Source organism: Mobula birostris, chromosome 24, assembly GCF_030028105.1.
Source record: "Mobula birostris isolate sMobBir1 chromosome 24, sMobBir1.hap1, whole genome shotgun sequence".
Classification (NCBI taxonomy): domain Eukaryota; kingdom Metazoa; phylum Chordata; class Chondrichthyes; order Myliobatiformes; family Myliobatidae; genus Mobula; species Mobula birostris.
Genome location: NC_092393.1, coordinates 24,032,680 through 24,051,400, shown reverse-complemented (window position 1 = coordinate 24,051,400; position 18,721 = coordinate 24,032,680). Strand labels below are relative to the sequence as shown.

The following is an 18,721-nucleotide window of genomic DNA, read 5'->3' as shown; positions in this document are numbered from 1 at the left end:
CAACTTTCGACATCGAGGCAGACAGACATAGAAGAAGATGACCTGCCTGCCCTGGTGGAAACAGACGACACCTCAATGTCCCACCACCCCAACCCCCGGGCCGCGGACAGATACCGATTCGCGGAGAATGCAGCAGTAGCCGGGACGCACCCAGTACATCTTTGAGAAAAAAAAGCCAAAATAAACAGGCTAATTAATTAGGTGCCGCCTGGCACATAAATGTCGGCCCAGATCAGAGGCGACGCAATCAGCAATTGCCTCTTATCTGGGCCGACATTTACGTGCCGGGCGGCACCTAATTGATTAGCTTGTTTACTTCGGCTTTTTTCTTAAAGATGTGTTGGGTGCGTCCCAGCTACCACTGCATACTTTGCGGATCGGTATCAGTCAGTGGCCCGGAGGGTGGGGGCCACTGCACCACCCCAACCTCCAAGGACCCAGCCTAACACACCATCATCAGTGTGCTCGATGTCTTCCCAATTCCCGTGATACTACACTGTACATACATTATTTCTACTTTATATCGGCTGTCTATTTTTATGTGTTACTTGGTATGATTGAGCAGCTTCATACCTTAAAGGTTACTGGAGAGAGTGTTTCTGCCGAGAGCGCTTGCGCCATGTTTCTGCCAAGAGCGCTTACGTGAGATTTTCGCTACGGAGAATAGTGCAGGCAATGATTATAGAGAAGTATTTCTACTTTATATAGGTTGTGTACTTATCATATCATTCCTGCCTTTACTATATGTTACTGTTATTTTAGGTTTTATGTGTTATTTGGCATGATTTGGTAGGTTATTTTTGGGTCTGCAAACACTCACAAATTTTTCCCATATACAGGTTTCCCCCGCCATCCGAAGGTAGAGCGTTCCTATGAAACAGTTCGTAAGCCGAAATGTCGTAAAGCGAAGAAGCAATTACCATTTATGTATATGGGACTGCCGATTGCGTCGCCTCTAATCTGGGCTGACAATTACGTGTCGGGCTGCACCTAATTAATTAGCATGTTTATTTTGGCTTTTTTCTTAAAGATGTGCTGTGTGCCTCCCGGCTACCGCAGCATTCTCCGCGAATCGGTATCTGTCCGCGGCCTGGGGGTTGGGGTGGTGGGACACTGGGGTGTCATCTCATCATCGTCTGTTTCCATTAGGGCAGGCAGCTCATCTTCTCCTATGACTGCCCGCCTCAATGTCGAAGGTCGAGGTTCGTCATCTGATGTGGCTGATGTGGAAGGCTTGCTTGACTGCTGAGCCTCATGCATTTTTCTATCATTCAGTTCTTTGTAAGGACTCAAACCATCTTGCAAATATCCCCTAAACTGACATACCCTTTCAAAATTAAAGTCGTACTTTATCATTGCAGCGAAAATCTCATGTAGTTGCTTCACGCTCAGTTCGCTACCGCATTCAGTTTCGATTGTTATCCTTTCCTCTTCCAATTGCATCAGCTCTTCATCTATCAGTTCTTGGTCATGGGATGCCAAAACCTCTTCAACATCATCTTCATCAACTTCCACAAGCCAAACTCACTTTGTCCTTACTTCGTTCACCACGATGGAAACGCTTAATTATGTCTAGTTTTACGCTAAGTGTAACACCCTTACAAGCTCTTTTAGGCTTTTCCGATACCTTAGAACTCATCTTGCTAACGGCTGCTCACAGGCACGTGTTTAAGCAATGCCAGCGAGAATGCCGTTCCGAATCCAGAGGAGAGTGGCTGCTCGGGGCGCGCGCTGATTTTTTATCACGCGCAGCTTTTTCCCCGTAACGGTGAAAACACCTTCTGAAAGCGAAAGCAGGGAACTAATGTAGGTCTTTCATAACAGTGAGGTTTCGTAAAGCGAACGTTCGAAAAGCGGGGGACACCTGTAAATAAATGGTAATTGCTTCTTCGCTTTACGACATTCCGGCTTAGGAACTGTTTCATAGGAAAGCTCTACCTTTGGATGGCGGGGGAAACCTGTACAATGTCTTAGTGATGCAATTTTGAAAGAAACAATATCCAAACTTGATTTACAGGAGAGAGACAGAAACAAGCATGAGCCAGAGTCAGGGGGTGCAAGGAAAGGAAAATACATATACACAGAAGCACAGATGGAAATGCAGCAAAGGCAAACATGGGACAAAAGACAGTGAGTAAAGTCAGAGTTTAAGGTGGATTCATGAACATATACGAGGGGTGATTGATAAGTTCGTAGCCTAAGGTAGAAGGAGTCAATTTTAGAAAACCTAGCGCATTTATTTTTCCTAAATTTACACACTTAGTCCAGCGGTCGTGAAGCATACGAATCCTTTCTTTGTAGAGGTCGGCATCTTGGACCTCCAGAAAGTGGTCCACAGGAGGAGTGATTGATAAGTTCGTGGCCTAAGGTAGAAGGAGAGGAGTTATTAACTTCAAACTTCCTGCATTTTCACTCAAAGAGTTGAACTGCACATGCATATAACGAGAGCTGTATAACTCAACTCCTTCTAACGTAGGCCACAAACGTATCAATCACCCCTGTTGTGGACGACCTGGAGGTCCAAGATGATCTCGTTACATGCACGTGCAGTTCAATTCTTTGAGTGATAGTGCAGAAAGTTTGAAGCTAATAACTCATATCCTTCTACCTTAGGCCACAAACTTATCAATCACCCCTGCTGTGGACCACTTCTACAAAGAAGGGATCCGTATGCTCCACGACCGCTGGACTAAGTGTGTACGTGTAGGAGGGGACTACGTTGAAAAATAAATGTGCTAGCTTTTCTAAAATTGACCCCTTCTACCTCAGGCCACAAACTTATCAATCACCCCTCGTACACGCACACATTAGAAATAAGCAAGCATAATGAATTTAAGAAAAGCAACAGGAAAAATAAAGTAACAAATGGTTCACTACTATACTGAATCACTTCTCCATGTCCTTGAAACTATAGATAGCTTGTGCTAACTGTAAATAAAGTCAGTATCAATATAAATAAAGTCATTAATAAAATTTAAACACTATCTATCCATTTGCTATCAAAGTGAATATTCCTCTTCAGAATAATCCCACCAGTTTCCTTGCCAATTTACACTTCACCTAATGCAAAACCAACCAACTACTTTACAAAAATGCCAATTTGCTCTGCATTCAGCAAATGAGCACTAAAGGAATAAAGTAAAGCTTCTTATTTTTGAGAATCTGACTTGCTCCCTGGGCAACATCAAGTGCAGCAAGCTTTAGATTCACACACATGAAATAAATGTTTAAAGGCCTGAAATGAATTTATGTTGGACCATAGGACATAGAAGCAGAATTAGGCCATTCAGCCCATTTGAGTCTGCTTTGCCATTCCATCATGGCTGATCCCAGATCCCACTTAACCCCGTACATCTGCCTTCTCGCCATATCCCCTGATGCCCTGATCGATCAGGAAACTATCAACTTCCACCTTAAATATACCTACAGACTTGGCCTCCACTGCAGTCTGTGGCAGAGTATTCCACAGATTCACTACTCTCTGGCTAAATATGTTCCTCCTTGCCTCCGAACTAAAAGGCCGCACCTCAACTTTGAGGCTGTGTACTTTAGTTCTGGATACCCCCACCATAGGAAACATTCTCTCTGCATCCACCCTATCTAGTCCTTTCAACATTCAGTAGGTTTTAGTGAGATCCTCCCTGCATTCTCCTACATTCCAATGCATACAGACCCAAAGCTGCCAAACACTCCCCATTCCCTGAATCATCCTCATGACATCCTATGGACTCTCTCCAATGACAACACATACTTGCTGAGGTATGGGGATCAAAACTGTTGGCAATACTCCAAGTATGACCCGACTAATGTCTTACAAAGACTCAGCATTATCTCCTTACTTTTATATTCTATTCCCCTTGAAATAAATGCCAACACTGCATTTGTCTTCTTTACCACAGACTCAATCTGTAAATTAACCTTCTGGGAGACTTGCAGAAGGACTCCTAAGCCCTTCTGCACCTCTGCTGTTTGAACCTTCTCCCCATTTAGATAATAGTCCTCACTATTGTTCCTTTTATCAAAATGCATTATTATACATTTCGCAACACTGTATTCCATCTGCCACTTTTTTGCCCATTCTTCTGATGTTTCCAAGTCCTGCTGCAATCGCATTGCTTCCTCAGCACTACCTACCCCTTCACCTATCTTCATATCATCTGCAAACTTTGCCACAAAGCCATCAATTCCATTATCCAAATCACTAACAATTAGAAAAGTAGCGGTCCCAGTACTGACCCTGAGGAACACCACTAGTCACTAGCAGCCAACCAGAAAAGGCCCCTTTTATGCCCACTTGCTGCCTCCTGCCTGTCAGCCATTCCTCTAACTATGCCAGTATATTTCCTGTAACACCATGGGATTTTATTTTGTTAAGCAGCCTCCTGTGTGAGACCTTATCAAATGCCTTCTGAAAATCTAAGTAAATGACATCCACTGCCTCTCCTTTGTTCACCCTGCTTGTTCCTTCCTCGAAGAACTCTAAAAGATTTGTCAGGCAAGATTTCCCTTGACAGAAACCATGCTGACTTTGACTTATTTTATCATTAGACTCCAAGAGCCATAAAACCTCATCCTTAGTAACAGACCCTAACACTTTCCCAACCACTGAGGTTAGGCTAACTGGCCTATAATTTCCTTTCTTTTGTCTTCCTCCCTTCTTAAAGAGTGCAGTGAGATTTGCAATCTTCCAGTCCTCCAGGACCATGCCAGAATCAAGTGATTCTTGAAAGATCATGACCAATGCATCTGTTAACTCTTCAGCAATCTCTCTCAGGACTCTGGGATGTAGTCCATCTGGGCCAGGTGACTTATCCACTTTAAGACCTTTGAGCTTGCCTAGCATTTTTCCCTTTGTAATAGCAATGGCACTCACTTCTGCTCCCTCACACTCATAGACACTGCTGTTGTCTTCCACAGTGAAGACTGATGCAATGCACCCACTAAGTTCATCTGCCATTTCTTTGACCCCATTACTACATCACCAGCATCATTTTCCAGTGGTCCATTCTCACCTCCCTTTTACTCTTTATATAACTGAAAAAAGTTTGCCCTCAAATTTCATTTTTTCCCTTATTATAGCTTTTAGTTGCCGTTTGTTGGATTTTAAAAGCCTCTCAATCATCCAACTTCCCACTCACTTTTGCTACCTTATATGCACTTTCCTTGGTTTTTATGCAGTCCATAATTCCCTTGTCAGCCACGTTTGCCTACACCTGCCAAATAAGAACTTTATCTTCTATGGGACACATCTATCCTGCGCCTTGTGAATTATTCCCAGAAACTTCAGCCATCTCTGCTCTGCCGCAATCCCTGGCAGATTCCCCCTCCAATCTGCCTAAATAAGCTCCTCTCACATGCCTCTGTAATTCCCCTTACTCTGTTGCGATACTGATACAAGTGACTTATGCTTCTTCCTCTCAAATTGCCATATGAATTCAATCATATTATGATCACAGTCTCCAAAACCTGGCTAATTACATAACACCCAATCTAAGATAGCCTTTCCCCGAGTAGGCTCAAGCACAAGCTGCTCTAAAAAGCCATCTCGTTCTTCCAACCAGTGAGCTAATTTGCATCAGATCTTAGGGAAATTATAAAATTTCACCTTAATGTATTTTTTGAGAATTACTATTTAACTTCAGCAAACTGAGGAACAAGTTTTGATCATTGTTACCTTAGTGCATATCTGATCTCACTTCATCACATGATCACTGTTCCTTATTTCCACATAGAAAAATGTTTAAATTATTTAAACCATACATAGTAGATGTCCATCGTATGCTCAGAAAAATCTGAGAGCTCAAATTCAAAGAATGTGAAACAGTTTAGTTGTATTGGGCAGTGTATAAACATATCCTACAAATATACAGGCATATATGAACCTCCTTACATGCCCAAACTATACATTTGTTACAACAAATAAATCATTCAATGTATACAAAACACATTATAATCTCTTACCTATCCCAGTGGTTAAATTTCTTGTTGATAAGATGATCAATCAAAGGTTGAGTGTACTCAGGAAATCCAACAATGTATAAACTGTAAATCAGAGATAAATCAAAAGGATGTAATTCAATACTGTGTACAAATCAAATCAAATGTTATTGTATCACAATAGTCAGGATTACTGGTGAGAAAGTGAAACACATGAAGATACTGGAAGATACTCTGACAAAATATTCAATCAATTCCTTTAAATGAACCAACAACTCATTTAGCATCAATGTGGCATTTGTAAAGCAAGATGAACATTCATTTTAATGTTCATTGTCAAGAAGTACGTTTGGGTGATTCCCAAAGATACTGATTTTTATGTCAATTAAAGATTAACTGATTTTTTTGATTTAATGATTATTTGACACCTATAATAAGTGAGCTGTTTTATACAGTGTTGTTTCACCATTTGAAAATAATGAAACACTGTACCCCATCCTACCATATTTTGAAATGCTATATAGCAGGAGCTTGTACTATAGTTCAAGCAATGGGAAAATCATTCTGCTCGAAGGTATTATTATTATTTAGACAAGACTAAGAAAAAATAACTGGCCAGTCATCATCAACTAACTTAAACAAAAGTACTGGCTATTTATGTGAGTTACTGGAAATCAACTGGTAGCAATGATGTTAAAGTAGAACACAGAACCAAATGAAAACATAATACCACAAAATTGTACAAGAGAGGATCATCTTGCCCCAATAATTGGGTGCCAGATACTTTGAACAGTTAGTCACGTTCTACTGCCCAAGCACTTGAAGCTTAATAACTCTTCTTCAAGGTGTATCCATTGTCCCTCTGAAGGTTACTCTTTAAACGTATCAGACAGTGCACTTCAAATGTTAATTAATTGTGAAATGAAATTTCTCTCACTAACTTTGTTTTTTTTTGTAACTCAGTAATTTTGTAATTCAATTTTGATCTGGGAATCAGATTTGAATGTCTGTGTGCAGTTTGTATGTTCTCCAATACAAAGTACCTAACATGGCTACCTCTGTGTCTTGTACAGCTGTATCATGAATGCCCCCAAGACACTGGGAACAACAAAACATAAATGTGACTGTGGGATAAGTATGGAAGCATGCAAGCCTCTTTGAATCAGATTCTGGCAATGGTTTTACTAGCAGAAGGCTCTGTGGAAGCACATAAGCCTTTAAGTATTACCTAATATTCAAAAAACATTTGGTCCGATTTCCAACTGCAAAATAATCAGCTGCAGTGAGGATCTCAATTCCATGTGGAAATGTGCCCTGTAAAAATACAAATAAAAATCACTACCCATCTATATAAAAGAAAAATAAAATTTACACCAAAAATTCAGAGCAATTGCAATAACATTTTACATAACACTTTAAGGAGATTTATAGTATTGATTAAACATTACTTTTACTGCAAAATGTATTATCATAAGTTGAAAGATGATAAGATAATAGAAATAAGAATATCAAGGTCACTCCCTTTTTGAAGCACAGTCTCAATGCAAAACACTGTACTATACAGAATAACAGCAAAAGCAGCTCAAATTCTGAAATTAATATTCTCAAATATTGTGCATTTTTCTTCTTCCATACAAAATATAGCATTTTCAGATAATTCAGATCTTATCTCATGAGAGATAATTATTCTGTATAAATGCTGAAAGGATAGCAAGCAAAAAATGATTTATGAATACTATGTGAATATTAAAACTGAAATAAGATGACCACTGATCAAATTCAAATACTGCACACACCATTTACACTTCCCTCAACTCTTTAGAAATGCAACAGTACTGGCCATTCTGGGGGAAAAACAACAAACTCTAAGATCGACCCAAAATGAGTAATTAATTATTTGATTCTAAAGTCATCCTGAGATAATGGGATAAAATGAAAGTGGCATGAAAAGCCATTCATTACTTAATGCTGCAACTTCTCCAGACACATTTTGCACTTTGTGTTTTCTTTGCCTTGCACTCTCATCTCTTTTTGCCATTCTGCCTTCAACATCCTGATGAAGGGTCTCAGGCCAAAACATCTGACTGTTTACACTTTTCCACAGATGCCGCCTGGCCTGCTAAGTTCCTCCAGAATTTTGTGTGTGTTGCTTGGATTTCTGCAAATTTCCTCATGTTTTTAACGGCATCATATATCCTCATTTTGTTCCCTTCTCCCTACTTATATTTTCTTAGCATTATAAATCCCATTCGGCATTAACATTTCACAGTTCAATGAAAGTTCATCAACTTGAGATATTATTTGTATTCCTCTATGATCTGCTGTGTAACTTCAGTAGTTTTTGCTTTCATTTCAGACTTCTACCATCCATTGCATGATTTTTTTTTTGTTTCTTCTTCAGGTTTTGTTCTATGTGTAATGAAATAATTGTTAACATCTTTCTGGTTAGGGTTGATCAGCTAAGATACTACATATTGCATGTTTCTGTCTCAATATTTGTTAATGAAGTACTTTTGAAAAGTTCAACTCCCAAAGCAAAACACCAATCCAGTCTGGGAAAACAATATTCTTATTCTCAGAAGAAACATTGGATAAGTTAAAATGATGACTTCAAAACTTAGTAACAGAAATGAAACTGACTTAAAATTTAAGTTTTGGATTTAGTTTTGCTTTAGCCATTTGAATGAAAACAGTGTATAGTATAGCTTATCAGCAAACAAACACGAAGCTGCTGGCTCTTGGAAGTAAATAAAGGCAAACTATGCAACTTAGAATTCTATGAATTGCATTAAAATCCATATTCAAATGCAAGCTTCCCTTCCTACTGATTGTTTTAAGATATCCAAGCACATAATTAGATGGATTTAAGGTATTTAATACAGCCATTTGTCAGCACTAAAGATATAAATATTGAATTATTTGGATTAATGCTAGTAATTTCTTACATAATGACAATGGGGTCAAGGGTTGAACACCAATTCTTCATTATCTGCAGAAAACCAACTCTGCTGATCAGTCAAGACTAAGAGAAAGGTTGTAAGCTTGTGTTATTGTTGAACTGTGGACAATTGACGTAACCGCCCATCTGTGCTGTTATTTCCCACAAAAATAGGAATGCTATTGTCCTCAAAGTAATGCCACACATCATAAGTCATCTGAGTAAACATTTAAGGATCAGGTGGTGAAACTTTCTAACTAGAATAATGATACAGTAAATGCTATACAAAAATATTTCTAGAAGTTAAATGAAAATTAAACTGATTCTCAATTTTATACACCACAGTGAAAGAGGAAATCCACTAACTGGACGAATTAAAAACATGTGAGTGTGGCTTTTTTGCATGAAATATGTCTCTGAATGAAGGTCTAGGAATAAGGGATTTGCATATTCTAACCTTGCACTTCCATACATCTAGACTTCTGGCTATGCATATCAGGTCCAAAGGAAAAAGATATGAAGAGTTTATGTCTTTCTCCTCTGCTTTCTGTTTAAGCTTCAAAATTGTTTGGGGTGTAATCTCATAAACCATTACGTGTAATGAGATCTACAGTGGCATGCAAAAGTTTGGGCACCTCTGGTCAAAATTTCTGTTACTGTGAATAGCTATGCGAGTAAAAGGTGAACTGATTTCCAAAAGGCATAAAGTTAAAGATGACACATTTATTTAATATTTTAAGCAAGAAAACTTTTTTATTTCTATCTTTTGCAGTTTCAAAATAACAAAAAAAAAGGAAAAGGGCCCAAAGCAAAAGTTTGGGCACCCTGAATGGCAGTACTTAGTAACACCATCTTTGGCAAGTATCACAGCTTGTAAATGCTTTTTGTAGCCAGCTAAGAGTCTTTCAATTCTTGTTTGGGGAATGTTTGCCCATTCTTCCTTGAAAAAGGCTTCTAGTTCTGTGAGATTCTTGGGCTGTCTTGCATGCACTGCTCTTTTGAGGTCTATCCACAGATTTTCAATGATGTTTAAGTCAGGGGCTATGGCAAAACCTTCAGCTTGCACCTCTTGAGGTAGTCCATTGTGGAGTTTGAGGTGTGCTTAGCATCATTATCCTGTTGTTGAAGCCATCCTCTTTTCATCTTTGGCTTTTTTACAGATGGAGTGATGTTTGCTTCCAGAATTTGCTGGTATTTAATTGAATTCATTCTTCCCTCTACTAATAAATGTTCCCCATGCCACTGGCTGCAACAGAAGCCCAAAGCATGATCGATCCACCCTTGTGCTTAACAGTTGGAGAGGGGTTCTTCTCATGAAATTCTGCACCCTTTTTTCTCCAAACATACCTTTGCTCATTGCATCCAAAAAGTTCTATTTTAACTTCATCAGTCCACAGGACTTGCTTCCGAAATGCATCAGGCTTGTTTAGATGTTCTTTGAACTTTTTGAAAGACTCTTAGCTGGCTACATAAAGTGTTTACAAGCTGTGATACTTGCCAAAGGGGGTGTTACTAAGTACTGCCATGCAGGGTGCCCAAACTTTTGCTTCGGGCCTTTTTCCTTGTTTGTTATTTTGAAACTGTAAAAGATGAAAATAAAAAAAGTTTTCTTGCTTAAAATATTAAAGAAATATGTCATCTTTAACTTTATGCCTTTTGGAAATCAATTCATCTTTTATTCGCTTAGCTATTCACAGTAACAGAAATTTTGACTAGGGGTGCCCAAACATTTGCATGCCACTTTAAGTTCATCACAAATATCTTATATACATTGAAATATATACCAATTGCCAACAATATTTGAAACAATGTGCAAAATAACTGTACCTGTCTTCCAACGTTCTCTTGGAAAGCAGCCTAAAGTAAAAAGTGTCAGAGAAAGATGGATATAACAATGTTTTAAAGCCTGCATATTAAAACTTGCAAATTAAATCATTAAAACTTACATACTTCAAAAGTTTCAGCTTCAGAGTTAGCAGACAGAATTATATACATTTCTAATAACAATCTAAGGTCCATAAAGTTAAACAATCTGCTTAATCAACAAGACAACCTGTAGCTATGAAGATATCCAATGACAAAATTCTGCCACTACAAATAGAACTTGCAATAAACTTCAAAGTTAGACACTGTAGCCTAGACTTTCCTTACCTGTAGTTCCTGGTTTGATGGAGAAGAACAACTTATAGTGCCATATCCAGTAATGAGATTGCAATAAAATTTCTATACACATCCATGGAAACACATGCCTGTAATGATGTAAGTACCTCATTCCCTTGGTTCACTGTCCCCAGTATTTGGGCAAGATATCGAGCTGACACTCCAACCCATGAAGGGGTTCAGTGGTGAATAAGGTCTTAGAGGCAGTCAGGAAATGGGGAGGGACATTGACCATGTGCAGATAGGTGGCCTTATTATGGATTGGGATCATTATTGACACAGACATCATTAAGTCCCAATTGAACATACAATAATGTTACAGGCCTCACGTGCTGAAAAGCCCATTGCATTACTCTATGTTCTATTGATTTTTAATTGCATGATCAACTAAATGCCAGTGATTCACTTTGGAACCAACCACCAACAATTCTGTTGACTAATAAAGCTACATTTAAAAGAATCATTTAGCTTTCCTATTTCAATGGTCGCAACTTACACAGCCAGGTCTACACATGAAGACAGCATCCCATCTTTGCACTATGTGGCAACTCCTGAGACTCAAAAGGTTCCAAATCTATCGTAGATCTACATGCTTGTGAATGTAGTCAGTTCTTTGGTACTACTAATTATAGCCAGCATGACTCAGTGATATATTTTACATATTCTCTTATTACTGGAGAAGGTATAGAATGAAATGGGAAGTGAAGAGGACTCAGTCTTCATTTCTGGAAGATAAATTGTGGAGAAACTGCTCCCTACTTTCATATTTTCAGGTATTTGGATTCAAAATCCTGTAGTAAATAGGAATCCACATAGGAATGGGAGCAGTAAAACTGAGAGATTCAATCCAGCCAGAAAATTATCGTAAATTTCAAGGGCCTAATCCTTAATATATATAGATAGACATTAATACACAAATAGTTGTATGGACTCTAAAGTAATAATTTGCAACTTGGCAGGTGCAATATTTGGCTGATCCATGCCTTCCAAGAATTACTATAGCAACCTTGGCACTCAGATGAAATAAACATGGATTAGGAAAGAGTTTCAACAAGGTGGAGCTGAAACTGTTCCAAGCATGGTGGATTAACTGGATAAATGTGACCTAAAGTATTATATCAGAAATACACAAAGTAAAAAAAAAAAAAAAATTCTGTCAAACTTTTACTTAACTTGAAAAGCAAGATTAATTCCAAACTAATTGCTTCTGATCTGAGACTACATTCCTAACTGATATTTATATTAGGGAAATTTAGAATATCAAAAAAGTAAATCATTTTCATTTAAGGCAAAGTCGATTCAGAATCTCTGCATTGGAAGTAGTATTGAGCAAAAATCAGCCCGTACATTCAAGGAATAGAAAGTTGAGTAGCATAAGAAAGTATTCAAGTGCACCTCCCAGTGCATCAGAGCAAAATAGCACCCGCCCTGTGATTTGATGTAATGCATATTCTCTCTAAGGAGAAAACATACTCAGTTTTAAACGGTAGCTTAGCCTTGTCAGTAAAGTTAAAATATTCACTATCTACTGCTACAACATTTTCAGTAACATTGTACATTATGCTTGGGCTTCAAAAACTAACTTACAAATTGGAGCATAATCTAGGGTTCAAATTATGTAGCCAATGATCACTGGGGAAACACAGGATCGTCAAATGGCCACATCTTCCATAAAAAAACAAGACCTCGAGAGCATTAAATGAGATGTCAAATGAAGGGATGAGGTCCACTGAGGCATCCGCCTTCCTCCAGTCTCTCACTTATTACAGATTTTTCTTATTACTTTCATTCTGATGCTTTCAGCTGAAGCATCTCACCTGATTGTAAACCACTTCCTCATCTCTTTGACAATCCTCAAACACTCATCATTTTCCCCATACTTTAGTGATCTCTTTCAGAACTCCCCTCCTGCATTCCTCTCCCTACCCAATTTCCTCTTCAGTCTCTAGAAAGCAGGGAGATAATTAAAGGTCTTATTCTATTAACACCATAGCCTTTCCTTCAATGGGTTAAGGCAAGCTACAACTTTCTTCATGAGAGCAATACTTGTTTATATCATTTTCAATATAAAACAAAACGTGATAGAGATCTCAATCACTCTTCATAAACAGCAGCAGCATCACTCTTCTAAACTACAGTGAAAAGAGTAAAGCTGAATACTTACTGAGGCAGCTCTTCGACAATTGACATTCCGATCAAACACCGTTGTTATTACCAAAGAACTAAAAGTGAAATATTATTTTAAAAATCAGTTAGATGTCTTTCAAACTGAATAGACTATATTTATAAATCTCCCCCTCTCCCTCCCACTTTCAAATCTCTTACTAACCCTTCCTTCAGTTAGTCCTGACGAAGGGTCTCGGCCTGAAACGTCGACTGTACCTCTTCCTAGAGATGCTGCCTGGCCTGCTGCGTTCACCAGCAACTTTGATGTGTGTTGCTTTTATAAATTGTCATTATTCTGTGTATTGAAAACCAGGTAATTTTCTTTGTGTATTGAAAATTCAGCATACTGATTTGGTGACTTATTTTTCACTTCGTTTAAAACAATTAAGTCCAAATAAATCCATCATAAAGGACTATACAACAGGCCTCTTACTGATATTGATTCTCATTTGCTCTGCAGAAAGCAGTAGAAAACCAACTCAATGATTTTTACTTTCTTTCCTCAATGCTAGCTATTTAGAATTATGCCTCGTTATATCAGATCTGTGACAATTCTCAAGTGTAATACATCTCCTGAACATGTCTGGGCATTCATCTACTTTAATTATCACAAAACATCAGACAGGAACATGTAAGGTGCAGATGAACATTACTTCACTTTTCTAAAAGGACATGGCCTTTAACCTTCTCTTCTGTGGCAAGAAATAATTCCTTTATTATCTTTCTTGTACTTCCCACCCACCCATGCAGGAGCTCATGGACTTCTATGACTATAGTGTAACAAATAACCGTGTTATAATTCCTCTTCCCTTTAGCTAACAAGCTGAGCCTGCCAACTGGCATGTGCTAGTACCACACTGAACCTAGACATAGATTCCCTCCTAATCCTCACATTTTATTCAATGTTATTTCTACCATTAGACCTGCAAACCCATCCCATCCCCGCTTTATACTTTATTGTTGCCAAACAATTGATACTAGAACATACAATCATCACAGCGATATTTGATTCTGTGCTTCCCGCTCCCTGGAGTACAAATTGATAGTATTTAATATCTCCTGGAAGTCACACTCTGTAAACATGAGCACCAAACACGAGTTGATATTCCAGCGAAGTATAGTTGCTGCTTCTCACACGAGGCCACTTAAAAGGCTTTTCATTTATTTTTAAAATAATTTTGGATTTTCCTAAGTTGTGAAAGACACTGCATAAATGCAAGCCTTTCTTTATTTTCACAGCTTCCCTTTGTCATGAGTTACTAGGGTATATGACTGGCCTCACCAAACCTCACCCTGAGGTACTGCCCCTTTTTCTTTCTAATCTACCTTCAACTCTCCTCTCTCTTGAAATGTTAGCTCATTGTTCTTGCAATATATTTTCCTAGTTATTGCTTACATAAAGAAAAAAACTATATCCCTGAAACCCCAAAGTGGTTACTTTTATACTGAAAGATACCTTTTTATGCTTGCTGCTATGTCAAAGATTTTAATTGAGATTTGCAGTTTCGGAGAAAAAAAAGCTTGGTAGTTTTTTAATACAGCAACATGTCTTAACTTATCACTATACTTGCAATACCTGTTTAGCCACAGGTGAAATTAAAGATAATAGTTGAATAATTTTTGCATTTTGAAGTACTAAATGTAGCTTTGCATTTCTTATATTTGAATGCCTAATGATTGAAAATGTGCATGAGGAAAAAGTATGAAATAAACAAGTGTTTGTCTGGGTATACATCTGAAATTATTTTTTTGTCTGGCGAATGAATTGGAATTTCAACATTCCACACCCAAGTGTTAAAAGTTCAACTGACAAGGAAACACCTTCTTCCATACAACTAGTTTTGCAAGTTGCTAGCCAGGGAGGTAACTGGCAAAATAATAAAAATTTATTGCAGCAATACAAGAGTGGGCAGAATTATAAGTGGTACTCGAAAATATTGCATTTAGTTACTTTTTTGTGTGGTAAGTTGATGAAAATTCAAAGTAATAATGCTGTGGTGAAGAATAATGGACTTCTAGAGCTTTAATGAGCAGGTTCACTAACTTCAATCACCATGATTAGCTGAAACTATAAAATGAACTGAATCAAAGCTGAGAAAGAAGGCAAATTATCACGTAATACTAATCTCCAATCAAGTACCCAAATTAAAAAGGGATGAAAGATTTGAAGGGATCTAAAGGGAAAGAATAAAGGAACTGTGAGAAATCTAATCCACACTTAAAATACAAAATTGTATACCTTAATAACTAACAATAATTCAAACCCAAACACTATGTCATAATTCTTTCTCAAGAGGTTAGCAAGTAGTATTTAATGCTCGTCACACTGGTTCAAGATGACAGGGACTCGAAACAATGTGATAATGTTCTGTAATTTAGTTTTTAATCTACAATGCAATTATAACATAATTTAATGTGTTTCAATAGCAAGTCAACGCACAAGCTGTCACTTTCACAAAGCAACTGAAATATCTGCAAATATGCCTTCACTTGTAATTGTTATCTAGGGAAAGGTGAGAACAGTGTGATACATCATTGTTCAAAACAAGAGAAAAGATGATCAGTGGAAACCATAGTCTTCAGCAGAATTAAGGCTATCATAAGTAAAATGGATAAGGCACAGTGAATGATTAAAAGGCTTGCTCCAAGATAAAAAAAAAGCAATAATTAAAGAAATAATTCACTATTCTTAATGACTGTATTGTATATTCCACTGAAAAATGAAAATTCCGCAAGAAAGGTGACCCAAAGGAGTTTAGAAAAAAAACACTAGATCAAAATACTGTAACCTTAAAACGTTGTCAAGCATGAGGGAATTGTAGGGGAGTTCACAAGTGAGTTTTAGAAAGCTGCAAGAAATATCCAAGAAAGAGCTTCTACAAGTATGTCCTCTTAAGCAGTTCCTCAGGTTTAAAAATTACCTGCTTCCACTCTGGCTCTTTAAGACAAATGTGGAAGCAAGTCGCTGCCACAGGTCCCTGTTAGGACAGTCAGATAGGTAGATTGAGGGGCCTTCCGTCACTTACTTGGTGATTCCTCTATGCTCCTAGTGCATTAAGTTCCTCAATGTCATCTTGAATCTTCCTTTCATGTGAAGCTTTGATGTAACCTTACAGGATGCCAATGAAAGAGTATAAGGAATACTGTGTGATGTTTGCAGAATATCCAATAAGAATGAATATATTTGCAGTTTTAATGAGTTGATGCATGAGATGAAAGGATTGGGCTATGAGAAGATTGGGCTAATACAAAGTACAAAATAAATTTTATTATCAAAGTACACATATGTCACCATATACTACCTTGAGATACATTTTATTTTTTATTTTAGTGATACAGCGCTGAATAGGCCATTGAGGCCCTTCAAGCCACACTGCCCCACGAAACACCTGACAAACCAATCATGGGACAACTTACAATGATAAATTAACCTACCCAGTACATCTTTGGACAGTGAGTGGAAACCAGAACACCCGGGGGAAACCCACACACTCCACAAGGAGGATGTACAGAGACTCCTTACAGGAGGCTCCTGTACCTCCTTCCTGATGGCAGCAGTGAGAAGACAGCACAGCCTGGACGGTAGGAGTCCTTGATGACAGATGCCACTTCCTTCAACAGCACTCATTGTAGATATGCTCAGTGATGGGAAGGGCTTCACCTGTGATGGACTGTTATGTATCAACTACTTTTTGTAAGCTTTTCCATTCAAGGTCGTTGGTGTTCCCAGATGAGGTCATGATGCAACCAGTCTCTGTACTCTCCACTATGCATCCAAAGAACATTCATCGAAGTTTTAGATGACATGTCGAATCTTCGCAAACTTCTAAAAAAGTAGAGGCACTACTATGCCTTCTTTGTAACAGCACTTACATAACATTTTCATACTTCCATTGAAGTAGGAAAAAGTTAGAGATGATCTTATTGACCTTCATATAAGATTCAAAGAGGCACAGAGTGATAGTTGAAACATAGGCCATTAGCTACAGAATAAGATATTGTTTGATATGGGGGCAAGCATAAATTTCGTCTCTTACGAGAATCATGATTCTTTTAAACTTTTTACTCCAGAGAGCTGTAAATCAGAATCATAAGTTAAAGCCAAATCATAAGTTAAAGAAAGAGAGAAAGTGATGATGAAGCCAAGATTGTATTGGTTAGCATAGTAGTAAATGGTGAACTTATTGGCCTATTCCTGCTCCCATTTATTAAAAAAACTATACTCTGGGTTCTACAACAACAGAACTGGAAAAGCAGTTTCAAGGAATGTAATTGCATTCACCTACTTTGGAAATCAACGATAATTTCAAATGCTCAGTTACAGTACTTGAATTCTGGTTTGGTTCCTAAGTGCCTCTTGGTGTGCTTGAGTGCCTGAGCCCTTTTCAGGCTTCAAGGAAAGATCCTTTGGGTTATAATCTCAATTTAATTTTAATTTGTATTAGGATTAGAACTGTAGATACCTTTAATGGCTGAACATCAATATTGGAATCAGACTCAATGGGTGGATGTTACTTTCCCTAATTTGCCATTTAGCAAATGACTCCCATGCCTATGCACTGAAACATGGAAGTTGAGATAAGATGAAAATCTAATCTCCAGTTCTGCAGTTGAACTCAAAACAGGATGCCTAAAACAGCATCTTTCTAAATGTCAGTTGTAAAATCTTCCAAGGAAAATCTTGGTATTCATAATCCGGAAAGATATATAGCTCAAAGCAATATTGCGTATTTCCTTACTCAGTAGATATACAAACTTGCCTTCCAGCCAATTATCTCTGGTTTGTTATTTAAATTCTTACTTGAATACACACCCCATTTTCTTCTAACCACAAATAACACAACACCCCAGGGAAGATGAAACTAACCATACCTGCACACATTACACATTTCATGTCATGCATACAAATCCTTATTTAAATAAGTTTCCTCCATTACTGGAAAAAAAACAAAAATTAAAACCCTTGTGCTTATTAAATCCCAAAATGGGTTTTAATCATAGGTAGTAAGCAATAGGCAGTATCAAGACAATTGACCTAAATCAAAACTTTGTGTAAACTTTAAATGATTCACTGAGTTGGAGACTACTTATGATTACATGAACCATGTGTTTAAACTAAGTAGTGGGGGGGAGGGGATGAACTGGAAATATAAGCATGAAGTTAAAGAGAATGAGAGAATAAGAAAAGTTAAGAAAGACAACAGAATTAAAGGGGTAGAAAGATCAGGAAGGGATTGGAGAGTATGGGCAAGTGCAATAGGAATTGATGTGAAAGGTGAGGGGAGTAAAAGTATTACTTTAAAAGGATTAAAAGTATTATATATGAATGCACGGAGTACAAGAAATAAAGTAGATGAGCTTAAGGCCCAGTTGGAAATTGGCAAGTATGATGTTGTGGGAATAACAGAGACATGGCTGCAAAAGGACCAGAGCTGGGAAATGAATATTTAGGGTATACATCCTATCGAAAGGACAGGTTGGCAGAGGGGGTGGGGTGACTCTGTTGGTGAGGAATGAAAT

General features: G+C 37.9%; 1 protein-coding gene across 1 annotated transcript in view; it reads right to left on the bottom strand.

The window, feature by feature from the left end:
- tbcd (tubulin folding cofactor D) overlaps window positions 1–18,721 on the bottom strand; it is a 268,544-nt gene that overhangs the window by 100,107 nt on the left and 149,716 nt on the right. The window contains exons 15-18 of the mRNA XM_072241956.1: window positions 13,200–13,257; window positions 10,703–10,732; window positions 7,166–7,251; window positions 5,962–6,042 (exon numbers count right to left, since the gene is read on the bottom strand). Coding sequence (XP_072098057.1) covers window positions 5,962–6,042; window positions 7,166–7,251; window positions 10,703–10,732; window positions 13,200–13,257 — 255 coding nt within the window. The remainder of the gene's footprint in view (window positions 1–5,961; window positions 6,043–7,165; window positions 7,252–10,702; window positions 10,733–13,199; window positions 13,258–18,721) is intronic.